Consider the following 13677-nt stretch of genomic DNA (forward strand, 5'->3'; position numbering starts at 1 on the left):
TATGGGCAAGCTTCCACCTTCCATTCCTCCTTCTTCTCCCTTAGCCTGTATTCTTAAGAACTTAAAACCTCTTCAATTCTCACCTGACCTAAAACCTAAATGCCTTATTTTCTTCTGCAATGCCGCTTGACCCCAATACAAACTCGACAGTAGTTCCAAATAGCCAGAAAATGGCACTTTGAATTTTTCCATCCTGCAATATCTAAATAATTCTTGTCGTAAAATAGGCAAACGGTCTGAGGTGCCTGACGTCCAGGCATTCTTTTACACATGAGTCCCTTCCTAGTCTCTGTGCCCAGTGCAACTCGTCCCAAATCTTCCTTCTTTCCCTCCCGCCTGTCCCCTCAGTCCCAACCCCAAGCATCGCTGAGTCTTTCTAATCTTCCTTTTCTACAGACCCATCTGACCTCTCCCCTCCTCGCCAGGCCGAGCTAGGTCCCAATTCTTCCTCAGCCTCCGCTCCTCCACCCTATAATCTTATTATCGCCTCCCCTCCTCACACCTGGTCGGGCTTACAGTTTCGTTCCGTGACTAGCCCTCCCCCACCTGCCCAGCAATTTACTCTTAAAAAGGTGGCTGGAGCCAAAGGCATAATCAAGGTTAATGCTCCTTTTTCTTTATCCCAAATCAGATAGCGTTTAGGCTCTTTTTCATCAAATATAAAAACCCAGCCCAGTTCATGGCTCGTTCGGCAGCAACCCCGAGATGCTTTACAGCCCTAGACCCTAAAAGGTCAAAAGGCCATCTTATTCTCAATATACATTTTATTACCCAATCTGCTCCCAACATTAAATAAAACTCCAAAAATTAAATTCCGGCCCTCAAACCCCACAACAGGATTTAATTAACCTTGCCTTCAAGGTGTACAATAATAGAAAAAAGTTGCAATTCCTTGCCTCCACTGTGAGACAAACCCCAGCCACATCTCCAGCACACAAGAAGTTCCAAACGCCTGAACCGCAGCGGCCAGGCATTCCTCCAGAAACTCCTCCTCCAGGAGTTTGCTGCAAGTGCCAGAAATGTGGCCACCAGGCCAAGGAATGCCTGCAGCCCAAGATTCCTCCTAAGCCGTGTCCCATCTGTGCGGGACCCCGCTGGAAATCGGACTGTCCAACTCACCTGGCAGCCACTCCCAGAGTCCCTGGAACTCTGGCCCAAGGCTCTCTGACTGCTTCCCAGATCTTCATGGCTTAGCGGCTGAAGACTGACGCTGCCCGATCACCTCGGAAGCCCCCTAGACCATCATGGACGCCGAGCTTCGGGTAACTCTCACAGTGGAAGGTAAGTCTGTCCCCTTCTTAATCAATACGGAGGCTACCCACTCCACATTACCTTCTTTTCAAGGGCCTGTTTCCCTTGCCTCCATAACTGTTGTGGGTATTGACGGCCAGGCTTCTAAACCTCTTAAAACTCCCCAACTCTGGTGCCAACTTAGACAATACTCTTTTAAGCACTCCTTTTTATTTATCCCCACCTGCCCAGTTCCCTTATTAGGCTGAGACATTTTAACCAAATTATCTGCTTCCCTGACTATTCCTGGACCATAGCCACATCTCATTGATGCCCTTCTTCCCAATCCAAAGCCTCCTTTGCGTCCTCCTCTTGTATTGCCCCATCTTAACCCACAAGTATAAGATACCTCTACTCCCTCCTTGGCGACCAATCATGCACCCCTTACCATCTCATTAAAACCTAATCACCCTTACCCGGCTCAATGCCAATATCCCATCCCACAGCATGCTTTGAAAGGATTAAAGCCTGTTAACACTTGCCTTCACTTAGACTGACCCTGACACCCATTAGGCTCAGCAAATTACCTGGGCTGTACTGCCGCAAGGCTTCACAGACAGCCCCCATTACTTCAGTCAAGCCCAAATTTCATCCTCATCTGTTAGTCATACTCCTATTCACCGTTCTCAACTACTCATACATGCCCTGCTCTTGTTTACACTGCTGGTTTACACTGTTTCTCCAAGCCATCACAGCTGATATCTCCTGGTGCTATCCCCAAACTGCCACTCTAAACTCTTGAAGTAAATAAATAATCTTTGCTGGCAGGACTATGCTGAATCTCCTTAGGCACTCTCTAATTAGATGTCCTAGGTCCTCCCAATTCTTAGTCCTTTTATACCTGTTTTTCTCCTTCTCTTATTCCATTTAGTTTCTCAATTCATCCAAAACCGTATCCAGGCCAACCAATCATTCTATATGACAGATGTTTCTTCTAACATCCCCACAATATCACCCCTTACCACAAGACCTCCCTTCAGCTTAATCTCTCCCACTCTAGGTTCCCACGCCGCCCCAATCCCGCTTGAAGCAGCCCTGAGAAACATCGCCCATTCTCTGTCCATATCACCCCCCAAAAATTTTTGCCACCCCAACACTTCACTATTTTGTTTTATTTTTCTTATTAATATAAGAAGGCAGGAATGCCAGGCCTCTGAGCCCAAGCCAAGCCATTGCATCCCCTGTGACTTGCACGTATATGCCCAGATGGCCTAAAGTAACTGAAGATCACAAAAGAAGTGAATATGCCCTGCCCCACCTTAACTGATGACATTCCACCACAAAAGAAGTGTAAATGGCCGGTCCTTGCCTTAAGTGATGACATTACCTTGTGAAAGTCCTTTTCCTGGCTCATCCTGGCTCAAAAACACCCCCACTGAGCACCTTTCGAGCCCCCACTCCTGCCCACCAGAGAACAAACCCCCTTTGAGTGTAATTTTCCTTTACCTACCCAAATCCTATAAAACGGCCCCACCCTTATCTCCCTTCCCTGACTCTCTTTTCGGACTCAGCCCGCCTGCACCCAGGTGAAATAAAGAGCCACATTGCTCAAAAAAAAAAAAAAAAAAAACAATTAGTGCAATTAGTGATTCAGGAGGGACTCATAAATTATGATGGGCATTGGCAATAGTTGTACATGGAGGCTGGAAAATATTTCTCAATATTAATCAATTTATTTTACTCTTAAATCTTAATTTATGTTGGTCTAGACATATGCTGGAAATGTGATACTTTTTTTACATTGTCATCCATATGAACCTTGTAAGATAGAATTGCATGTAATTTTACTTTTATAAACATTTTTAATGTTTAATACTTTTTTAATTAAAAGGTTAAGTATATGCTTTAAATACTGTCAGTTTAAATTTGATATTAATTATACCACACATGTTGTCTTTTAATTTTGATAGATAACATTGTATAAAATATTTCATGTTTTTTGAAAATATAAAATATGTAATATTTTTAACATTTACTTTAGATTATATTTTTTGTGAAAATATTTTCAAAATTTCTAGACTTTGAATACAATTATATTTTGTTTTTTAATCTTTTAGATCAGGGTTCAGCAAACCTTTCTGTAAAAGACCAGAGAGTAAATATTTCAGGTTTTGTAGACCATATAGTTCCTATCACAACTATTCAGCCTTGCTATTGTAGCATGAAAGTGCCATATACACTTTATAAACAAATGAGCATCATTGTGTTCTAATAAAACTTTATTTACAAAAGTAGGTGGTAGGCCGGATGCAGTGGCTCACGCCTGTAATTCCAGCACTTTGGGAGGCCAAGGCGGGCAGATCATGAGGTCAGGAGATCGAGACTATCCTGGCTAAAACAGTGAAACCCCATCTCTACTAAAAATATAAAAAATTAGCTGGGTGTGGTGGTGGGCGCCTGTAGTCCCAGCTACTCGGGAGGCTGAGGCAGGAGAATGGCGTGAACCTGGGAGGTGGAGCTTGTGGTTAGCCGAGATCGAGCCACTGCACTCCAGCCTGGGCGACAAAGCAAAACTCCATCTCAAAAAAAAAAAAAGAAGCAGGTGGTAGGACAGATTTGGTCCATAGGCTATAGTTTGCCAACTCCCACTTTAGATTATTTATAATGAGAGAACCTCCACTTCTAGTCATGAGGGACAACTAGATTTATCATCTCACTTTGAACAACTAGAATACTGAGTAAAATATATGAAAAATAGTTTTTAGACATTGGATAACGGACAGCATAAGATAATGATCCTTGAGAGAAAGGAAAGAAATACAGTAAGCCCTACAATTGCTCCAGCTTAATGCTGGATAGAAAATTGGCAGGCCGCAGCCCAAAGAGGAGGAAACTCCAAAAGACCAGTGTTCTCAATGAGTTGATATGTCATAGTTTGGAGTTCAGGGAGGCAGCAAAATATTGGAGAAGATATTGCTGCACAGAGGGAAATTGGGGAAGAATGAATGAGAGCTACGAAGATCTGTAAAAATGTCTTCAGGAGTCTTTAGCTAATGTGTGGTTTGTGTATGGTGTATGTATGTAAAAGAGTTACCCAATTAGGAAAAGAACACCCAGAAAGGAGCAGGCAGTACAGGCTGTCCCCAGTGCTAACACAGGGCTGGGGATATTTCATGTTTCCAGCAGCCAGAGGGCAAAAATCTCCAAATTCAGAGAGCATTAAGTAGAGTCCTCAAAAGACTACATTCCTGGTTGCAAAGGCATTGCCCTAAATTATAAAGTCTGCTTCACTCATGCTAACAAAGCCAGTGTCAGAGGAATCCAATTCCAAGTAACTCAACTATACCCTAAAACAAAGTTCAACTGTATGTAAAGGACTTAACAAATCCAACTCCCATTAAAGTAAAATTTACAATGCTCAGAATCCACTCAAAAGTTACCAAACATGCAAAAGACATAGGAAAATAGGACCCATAAAGAGTAGAAATATAATTGACAAGACCAGACCCAGAAATGACACAAATGATAGAATTATCAGAAAAGGAGATAAAACACTTACTATAAATGTACTCCATATGCTCAAGAATGTAGAGGAAAAGATGAATGTGATGAGGAAAGAAATGTAGATATGAAAAAGAAACAAATTCGACTTCTACAAATGAAAGTATAATATCTGAAGTGATAAATATACTGGAAGGGATTAACTGTAGATAAGATACTACCAAAGGAAATACCAATAAGCTTGAAGGCAGACTTAGAAACTATTAGAAATAAGACAGAGGAAAAGACTAAAAAGTAAATGAGCAAAGCTTCAGGGAACTGTGTGATAATATTAAACAGTCAAACACATCTAGAGATGTAGTCCCAGAAGAGATTAGGAAGGAGGGAATGGTAATAGAAAAATGTTAAAAGAAATAAAATCTGAAACTTTTTCAAATTTGATGAAAATGATAAAATCATGGATTCACAAAGCTCAAAAAAAACCTTGTAAAAGAGACAAGAAGAAAATCACACCAAAGCACATTATTATCAAATTTCTAGAAAATAGTGATAGTAAATCTTAAAAGCTTCCAGAGAAAAAGAAGAAGCATTATGCACAGAGGAATAAAATTAAGAATGACCACAGTCTTCTCTTCAGAAATTATGCAAGCCAGAATAGAGCAACATCTTTACAGTTCTTAAAGAAAAAATATATCAACTTAGAATTCTATACCCAGCAAAAATATATTTCAAAAAGAAGACACAATACTTTTTCAGACAGACAAAAGCCAAGAGAGTATTTCCAGGGGATGTGTAATATAAGAAATATTAATGAAAGTAGTGTAAAGAATGAGAGAGAGGAAATATAAGGATACTGTTATAATATCCCTACACTGTACTTTAAGTGGATTGTAATATTATTTGAAGGTAAACTGTAATATGTTAAATAAAGATGTGTATTTTTAATCCTAGAGAAACTGCTATGAAAACAAAAAGCAAAACAAAGTGGTATTACTAACAAGCCAATAATGGAGATAAAATGGGCAATAGAAAACAACAACAAAAATTCAATCCAAAAGAAGGAAGGAAAAGCTTAAAAGTGAGAAAAAGAACATATGGGCAGTTAGAAAACAAATAATAAAGTGGTAGATATAAACTGAGCCATACTGACAATTACATTAAATTTAATGACCTAAACACTCTAATAAAGCAAAGATTGTCAGACAGAATAAAATACAAGGTCCAACTATATGCTCTGTACAAGAAACTCACTTTAATATAATAACATGAATAAGTTAAATTAAAAGATGCAATAAAAGACATATTATGCTAACACTAATTAAAAAAACAGAAATGATTATCAGAGAAAGTTGATTTAGGAGTAAGGAATAATGCAAAGGATACAGAGGAACATTTTAAAATAAAGGGGTCAATTCATCAAGACGACATAATAATCCTAAATATGATGCACCTAATACTAAAGTTCTAAAATATATAAGGCAAAAACTGATAGAACTGAAATGGGAGATAGGCAAATCTAAAATTATACTAGGGATTTCAGCTCTTCTGTCTTGATAGTTGATAGAACAAATAGACCATCAGAAAGGATACAGAAAATTTCAAACACTTTCAATCAGCTTAACCTATTTGATATTTATAAAACAGTCCAACCAACAAAAGTAGAACATTATTATTTCAAGTTCACAAGGAACTGTCACCAAGATAAACCATATTCTAAGCCATAAAATAAGTCTCAATAAATTTAAACTACATTCTTTAACCACAACAGATTCAAATATGAAATCAGTAACAGAAAGGCATCTGGAAAATCCCTGATCATTTGGAAATTAAACAACATTTAGATCATTTTTGTCAATTGAATGAAAATGATGAGAAAGACTTATAGATCAGAGCTCGTTGTTATTAGACGGAGTCACTTCTGATATTCTTAATTTATTTTTATATTGTTTTCCCGAAGCTCAGCATTAAATATTTAAAGATTTTTTGAGACTAGTCAAAATTCTACTTTCCAGATAGATTGAGCATAATGTTATGAAACAAGTGTTATTCCTTTCGTATATTATATATTATCATATGTCTTTTCTCTCTCTTTCTCTTTCTCTTTCTCTCTCTCTCTCTCTCTCAGATAGGGAGGGAAAAGACCCTCTGTGGAGCATGCTGACTGAGTTTATTTCAACTTATTAATACTAGACTAAGTGACCAAACATACAGCTGAGCTGGTATATAATGAGACCTTACATGTTTACAGAGTGCCTGTTTTTGACATTTAGGGATTCACCCAGCTGCCTGCAGAGAAATGATTAAAGATAAGACTCAACATCTTGTATTACTTTGTGTGGAACATATTAATTTATTCCAAGTCAACACATATTTATTAAGCAACTACTATTGTTGTATAGACAGCAATCAGTAATCAGTGTTTATTTCACACTCTGAAGAGACTTTTAATCATGTAAGTACATAGTCAAATATAAGACAGAACAAGAAAGGTGTCTTAAATAAGGTAGGTACAAAGTGTTGTGGGAATCCAGAAGATTATGGCTCCTTGGGGGAGATCTGGGCCTTAAAGGACAAGTAGTCTTTAGTCCTTGCACAGAAAGGTTCTTGAGGAAAAGGACGCAACAGTTGATGTTTCAGAGAAAGCATCATCAATAAACACACACACACACAAGTGCTAGCTGTATTAAGGGAATACTAAATCACTTACTTTATCTGGAGTTCAGATTCCTTCACACTATATTTAGAGCAACAGTGGGATAAGATTGGAAAGGTATATTGGGGGCTTATTCAAGAGGAACTTAGAATATGGAACTGGGTATTTGTAATTCAAAGGACATTGTTAATGTAGAGATGTTCACATTAGTTTACCAGAGCTATCACTATTCTAGGGAATATACACTAACCAAATGCCCCCAATCTCTCTTCACATATAATTTTGTCATCTATAATGGATATATATCATTTAATTATATGGCTGTACCAACATATATGTAATCATTCACCTGTCGTTGAACCTATAGGTTGTTTCTAATATTCTGCTTTGCAATAATATTATAACACTCTTCTTTTGCTAATTTTTTTTATTGCTTCTATAGGCTAGAATCTTAGATATTAAACTGATAGGATAAGATATAAAATAATTTAAGATTGCTGATATATGTTTTAAAATTAATTTGCTCAAGCATTTGTGACAATTTACAGTTCTAATTGAGGTTTTAAATTTAGTAGTTTGTAGGTATTTTAAGTTTTGCCCCTGAATTCTTTATAGATGCTGATAAGCCTTTGGTAAGTTTTACTCCATGAAAGACTATTACTGAAAAAAACTTAATCTCAATAAAAGAACTTTAATAAGCTTCACTAAATATTTAGAAAGCACATTGTGTTCAGTGAAACTTTGTATATAATGAATAGAATAATAAAAGATTATATTGGATGACTAGTCTGTAATTGCCTCAAGGAAAGCATACAATGAATAAGTTATTTTGGTACTTCCTCAAAATAGCCAACACAATAGGGAAATGGAGAAAATGTACTCTGAACACCATGAAAAGGGAACCTGAAAATCTAATGTGTAAACTTGGAGAAATGACATTAGAAAACGGAAGCAACAAAAGAGAACACTCTCCAAAATAATCTGAGATGCATGAAAGGCAAACATTCACTAGAGCTGGAATTTCCGTAAGTCTATGCAGGGATAAGTAGCATATTTGACCTTCACCATGATTATCAAGCACTTCTTTGGAATTTTGTTGGTGCTGCTGGCCTCTACCACTATCTTCTCTCTAGATTTGAAACTGATTATCTTCCAGCAAAGACAAGTGAATCAAGAAAGTTTAAAACTCTTGAATAAGTTGCAAACCTTGTCAATTCAGCAGTGTCTACCACACAGGAAAAACTTTCTGCTTCCTCAGAAGTCTTTGAGTCCTCAGCAGTACCAAAAAGGACACACTCTGGCCATTCTCCATGAGATGCTTCAGCAGATCTTCAGCCTCTTCAGGGCAGATATTTCTCTGGATGGTTGGGAGGAAAACCACATGGAGAAATTCCTCATTCAACTTCATCAACAGCTAGAATACCTAGAAGCACTCATGGGACTGGAAGCAGAGAAGCTAAGTGGTACTTTGGGTAGTGATAACCTTAGATTACAAGTTAAAATGTACTTCTGAAGGATCCATGATTACCTGGAAAACCAGGACTACAGCACCTGTGCCTGGGCCTTTGTCCAAGTAGAAATCAACCGATGTCTGTTCTTTGTGTTCAGTCTCACAGAAAAACTGAGCAAACAAGGAAGACCCTTGAACGACATGAAGCAAGAGCTTACTACAGAGTTTAGAAGCCCAAGGTAGATGGAGGGACTAGAGGACTTCTCCAGACATGATTATTTCTGTTCTTCATAGAGTGGTAATACAATTTATAGTATAATCACATTGTTTTTATTTTGTGTATATATGTATTTATCTGTGTTTTAAGATTGTGCATATTGACCACAATTGTTTTTATTTTGTAATGTGGCTTTATATATTCTATCCATTTTAAATTGTTTGTATGTCAAAATAAATTCATTAATATGGTTGATTCTTCAAATGGGTGTATTTTCTTTCATACAGGTTGGCTGGGTAGAAACAATAAAATATGCCACTAATGTAAAAATACTTTCCTTAACATAGAACTCCATTGCAATGATTTGCTTATTTGCCAGAAATTGCTAGAGACAATGAGAAATACTGGGAATAATTTGCATTGTAAGATTTGAAAATATTATTACACAGTGAATATTTACATTACAGGAGACACAATAGAAATATGGTGAAAGGACATGAACAGTTTGCAGAGAAAAAAACTACATTAAAAGAGGTTCATCTCACTCATGATAATAGAAATACAAATTAAATAGCATGCATGCCATTTATAGTACAACCACTATGGAGGCAATTAGGTGATATCTATCAAAATTACAGATGCATGTAGCCTTTCATCTGTAAATTCTAGGCCTGGAAATGTGTCCTATAAAAATACTTGCCCACAGCTGGGCGTGGTGGCTCACACCTGTAATCCCAGCACTTTGGGAGGCTGAGGAGGGTGGATCACAAGGTCAGGAGTTTGAGACCAGCCTGGCCAATATGGTGAAACCCTGTCTCTACTAAAAATACAAAAATTAGCCGGGCATGGTGGCGGGCACCTGTAGTCCCAGCTACTCGGAAGGCTGAGGCAAGAGAATCACTTGAACCTGGGAGGTGGAGGTTACAGTGAGCCGAGATCATGCCACTGCACTCCAGCCTGGGCAACAGAGTGAGACTCTATCTCAAAACAAAACAAAACAAAACAACAACAACAACAAAAACTTGCCCACGTGTGAAATAACTTACAAACAATATTATTCTCTGCAGCACTATTAGTAATACCAAAAGACAAGAAACCATCTCGATTTTCCTAATTAGAGACAGTTGAGGCATATTCATATAAAGGAACACTATTCAGCTGGAGAAACAAATGAGAGGGTATTTCTTTTTAAAAAGTTGAAAATAGGCAAGATACAGAGCAGTGTACATAAAATGCTACATTTGGGGTGAAAATGTTAAATAAAACTTATATTTGTCCTTACTGTGTATAAATAAAGAATAAGAAATAAATTACAATGATTACCTGTATTTAGGAGAAGAAGGAAGACTGAAGAAGGAGATTAGGGTGGGAGAGATTTTACAGCTCCTTTAAAAATTTTTATATTAAATCGTGTGAATATTACAAATTAAGATAATAATTTAAAATGTATCTAACGAGTCACAGTTATCAGAAATATGCATGAGGGAGTCTGGCTGGTGAAGGTCAAAAGGAACAGGAGACTGAGTTAGCCTGCCCCTGGTTGGGATGTCTGCTTGGAGGAGGGCTGGAGAGAAGCACACCTGTGCCAAGGGAGAGGGTTCCTGCTCCTGGGATATGCCAGTGATGGAGGGATTCCAGCTCTTCTAGCCAGGAACTCCCAGAAGTCACCACGGAACAATGTGGGGGCAGAGAAACTAAAGTTGAGGCTTGGTGGCTATCCCACTTTCGTCCACTGTAAGCAGCAAAGCCACAGCCCAAAACTCTGATGCTAGTTCTACTACCATGTGTCATGTTCTACGTCAGATGCATTGCATAATTGGAGGTAAAAGTCAGTAGTAAATGTAACAACTTAGGAACGAAGCATACTCCAGTTCAGTTTAATTAATGCAAATGAGTAATGGCTGCTACTTTAGACTTGGTTTGAAAGGGAAGAGTAGGAACCGAATAGGATCCTGAAAGTGAGACAGTCACCTGCAATAGTGAAGAAGGGTAAGGAAGCAGAGGCTGGCAATCAGAAGCGAGTCTTTGCTGACTTCACATTGCAGCCAGGGGTTGATCTGTTTACCTTCAAATTCACACAAAGGTAGTGAAGTGGAGGAAGGAGAAATACCACAAGGAACTGCAAATATAAGTTACTTTTCTTCTCATGGTCTATAAAATTTTTTGTTGTTCTTTAAACCAGGAAGTTTTTAGAACCAAATCCTTCATTTAACACATTATTCAATTTTCAAATTGACCTTACAAAGTGTCTTCTGTAATTATTTTTTTTCTCAAGTGAGAACAAGACTGTAAAGGTGAAATAACATGCTCAAAGTAATGTAGCAAGCCACAGAGCTTGCAGATACCAGAGCAAAGATCTTATCCCAAGTCAGCCTGACTCAAAAGCCTGCACTGTGTTATTGACAACTCAAACCTGAATAGCATTGTGAAATATCACTGCAAAATAATAATAACAGTAATAATAATTTTCTCCTAGCTTTCTTTATTCAAGTTTACAATGGTCTCTGAAGTCTTGAATTAAAGAAAAGATATTTTCCTTTCTCTTGACATTGCTTCCTTAAGAACTGAGAACAGAATGGAGGAACTGTCAAATGGAAACATTTGGAAAATAATACTCATATTTAGAAGTTTAAACTAATACTTTATATACTAATGTTTTCCCAAACATTTAGGTTTATTAAGTTGATATCCTGTTGTATAACCACCTCAATGCCTAGCACAAAATAAAAAATTGTTACTTTTAAATATGTGTGCCCTTTTAAAACTCCAAAACCAGAGTTCTAAACTTGGGAATATTGGGAAGGAGAGACGTATTAAAAGATTGGACTCCTGGCTTCGTAGCACATGGAAAGGCTTGGAGTATGGGTAGGTTCATTTGTATTTGCAGGCTGAGTTATATTTTTGTTACATCTGTATGTATTGAGCTAAACAAATCATTAAATCCAAAAGCAGGTTATAAAATAATAATAATAACAGCATCATCATATTTTCTACAAATAAAACATTCATGAAAAGTATATGAAAAGAAATGCATGAAAATGTTCATAGTACTACTGTCTTTGGGATAGAATTTACATTCACTTAAACTTTTTGGATTAAATATTTCTCCCATGAATAAGGATTCCTTTTAGAACCAGGAAAAAAAATAAAATTATTATATTTTTGAAATTTAAAAGAAGAACAGGCTGGGTGCAGTAGCTCATGCCTGTAATCCCAGCACTTCGGGAGGCCAAGGCAGGCAGATTGCTTGAGCCCAGGACTGTGAGATCAGCCTAAGCAACATGGTGAGATCCCATCTCTACTTTAAAAATTAAAAACAACTCTTGTAAAGGGCACCTGCTGTAACTTAAGTCCCACCTCTAACATGAATCAGAATCACCTGGAGGATTTGTTAAAACCCTGATTGCATGGTCCCATCCCACTGTTTCTGATTCAATAGGTCTGTGGTATGGCCTGAGTAATTCCATTTCTAACTGTTCTCACATGATGCTGTTGCTGCTGGTCTTGTGACTACACGTAGTAAGCCATACCCCTACTTCTTGATAGCCTTGGTAAGTTTTTAAGAGATGAAGGCATAGTTTTTTTAAGGCTACTGATCTCATATTTCTTATGACATCTGGAGAAAAGTGAGCACCCTAGATAGGAGTTAGTTGATGAAGATATATTTTTTTTTCTATCACTACCTTTTCACAGCAGCAAATCAGACATTTTCCTTATTAAAGAAGCTGTATGTAGCAACTGTCATATCCTAGGTGCACCCCATGACAATATCTGCCTTTTAAGGAAAATGGACTAAAGCAAGTTTTGTTTTGTTTTGTTTTCTCTAAGGTTTCTGGTCCTCGTACCGTGTGGTTGAGTGAAATCAAAACTTCCACGATAGCAATGCTGATTGGACAAAGAATGTGTTGTGGACACAAAACCAAACTCTGGAGGACAGAGGATTCATTCCAAGGTGAAAAATGGCAAACTTATCCAGTGATCTCCTCTATAGAGAAGTATAAATGTTTGGTAAATAGAGTTGGGGGCCATTTGTGGAATTGCCTTTGGCTAAAGTCATTTAGCCCAAGTTTTCTACTCCTCCCTAGGGTCTGCTTGTATTCAATGACTGGTCTACGTGAGGGTGTGAAGTCCCCTTACTCCATCTGTGAAGAGTCATCCCAGTTTCAGACCACCCTCCCCACCCTCCTGTTATTGGCTAAGGCCATTTTGTGACTACACTGCAGGTTAGCTTTCCCCTTTGCCTAATCGTCCTGCCTTTTCTTCTCACAAATGTGATTCCATAGCTGTCTCCAATAAACTTGCATGAGAATCCTCATCTCAGAATTTGTTGTCTGAGCTTCAATTTAGGGCCACAGAAAGCCTAAGCTCATAAGCTGTTTCTTTTGCTAGCTACATATTCCTTCCCTTATGTGTGTTAATAACATTTCTGTTATTCATGATTCACTTAAAATTTTTCCCTTCACGGAGAGCCTTTATAGTCTGATTTGTCTGAACCTATTTGCTCCTTGCCCATAGCACAAATCTTACCATGTCACTGACCTCATTGTACTGTAATGGGTTACTTCTCTTTCTTCCAACTAGAGTATTACCTACTTTATAGTAAGGACATGGCTTCTTAACTCTTTA

At 37.9% G+C, this 13677-nt stretch overlaps 1 protein-coding gene across 1 annotated transcript in view; it reads left to right on the forward strand.

Annotated features, from left to right (window-relative positions):
* The first annotated feature begins 1287 nt into the window (after positions 1 to 1287).
* IFNE (interferon epsilon) overlaps positions 1288 to 13677 on the forward strand; it is a 37372-nt gene continuing 24982 nt past the window's right edge. The window contains 3 exon segments of the mRNA XM_063696325.1: positions 1288 to 9132; positions 12880 to 13003; positions 13137 to 13274. Coding sequence (XP_063552395.1) covers positions 8451 to 9077 — 627 coding nt within the window. The 5' untranslated portion in view covers positions 1288 to 8450 and the 3' untranslated portion in view covers positions 9078 to 9132; positions 12880 to 13003; positions 13137 to 13274.

The sequence above is a fragment of the Gorilla gorilla genome, chromosome 13 (assembly GCF_029281585.2).
Source record: "Gorilla gorilla gorilla isolate KB3781 chromosome 13, NHGRI_mGorGor1-v2.1_pri, whole genome shotgun sequence".
NCBI classification, from domain to species: Eukaryota; Metazoa; Chordata; class Mammalia; order Primates; family Hominidae; genus Gorilla; species Gorilla gorilla.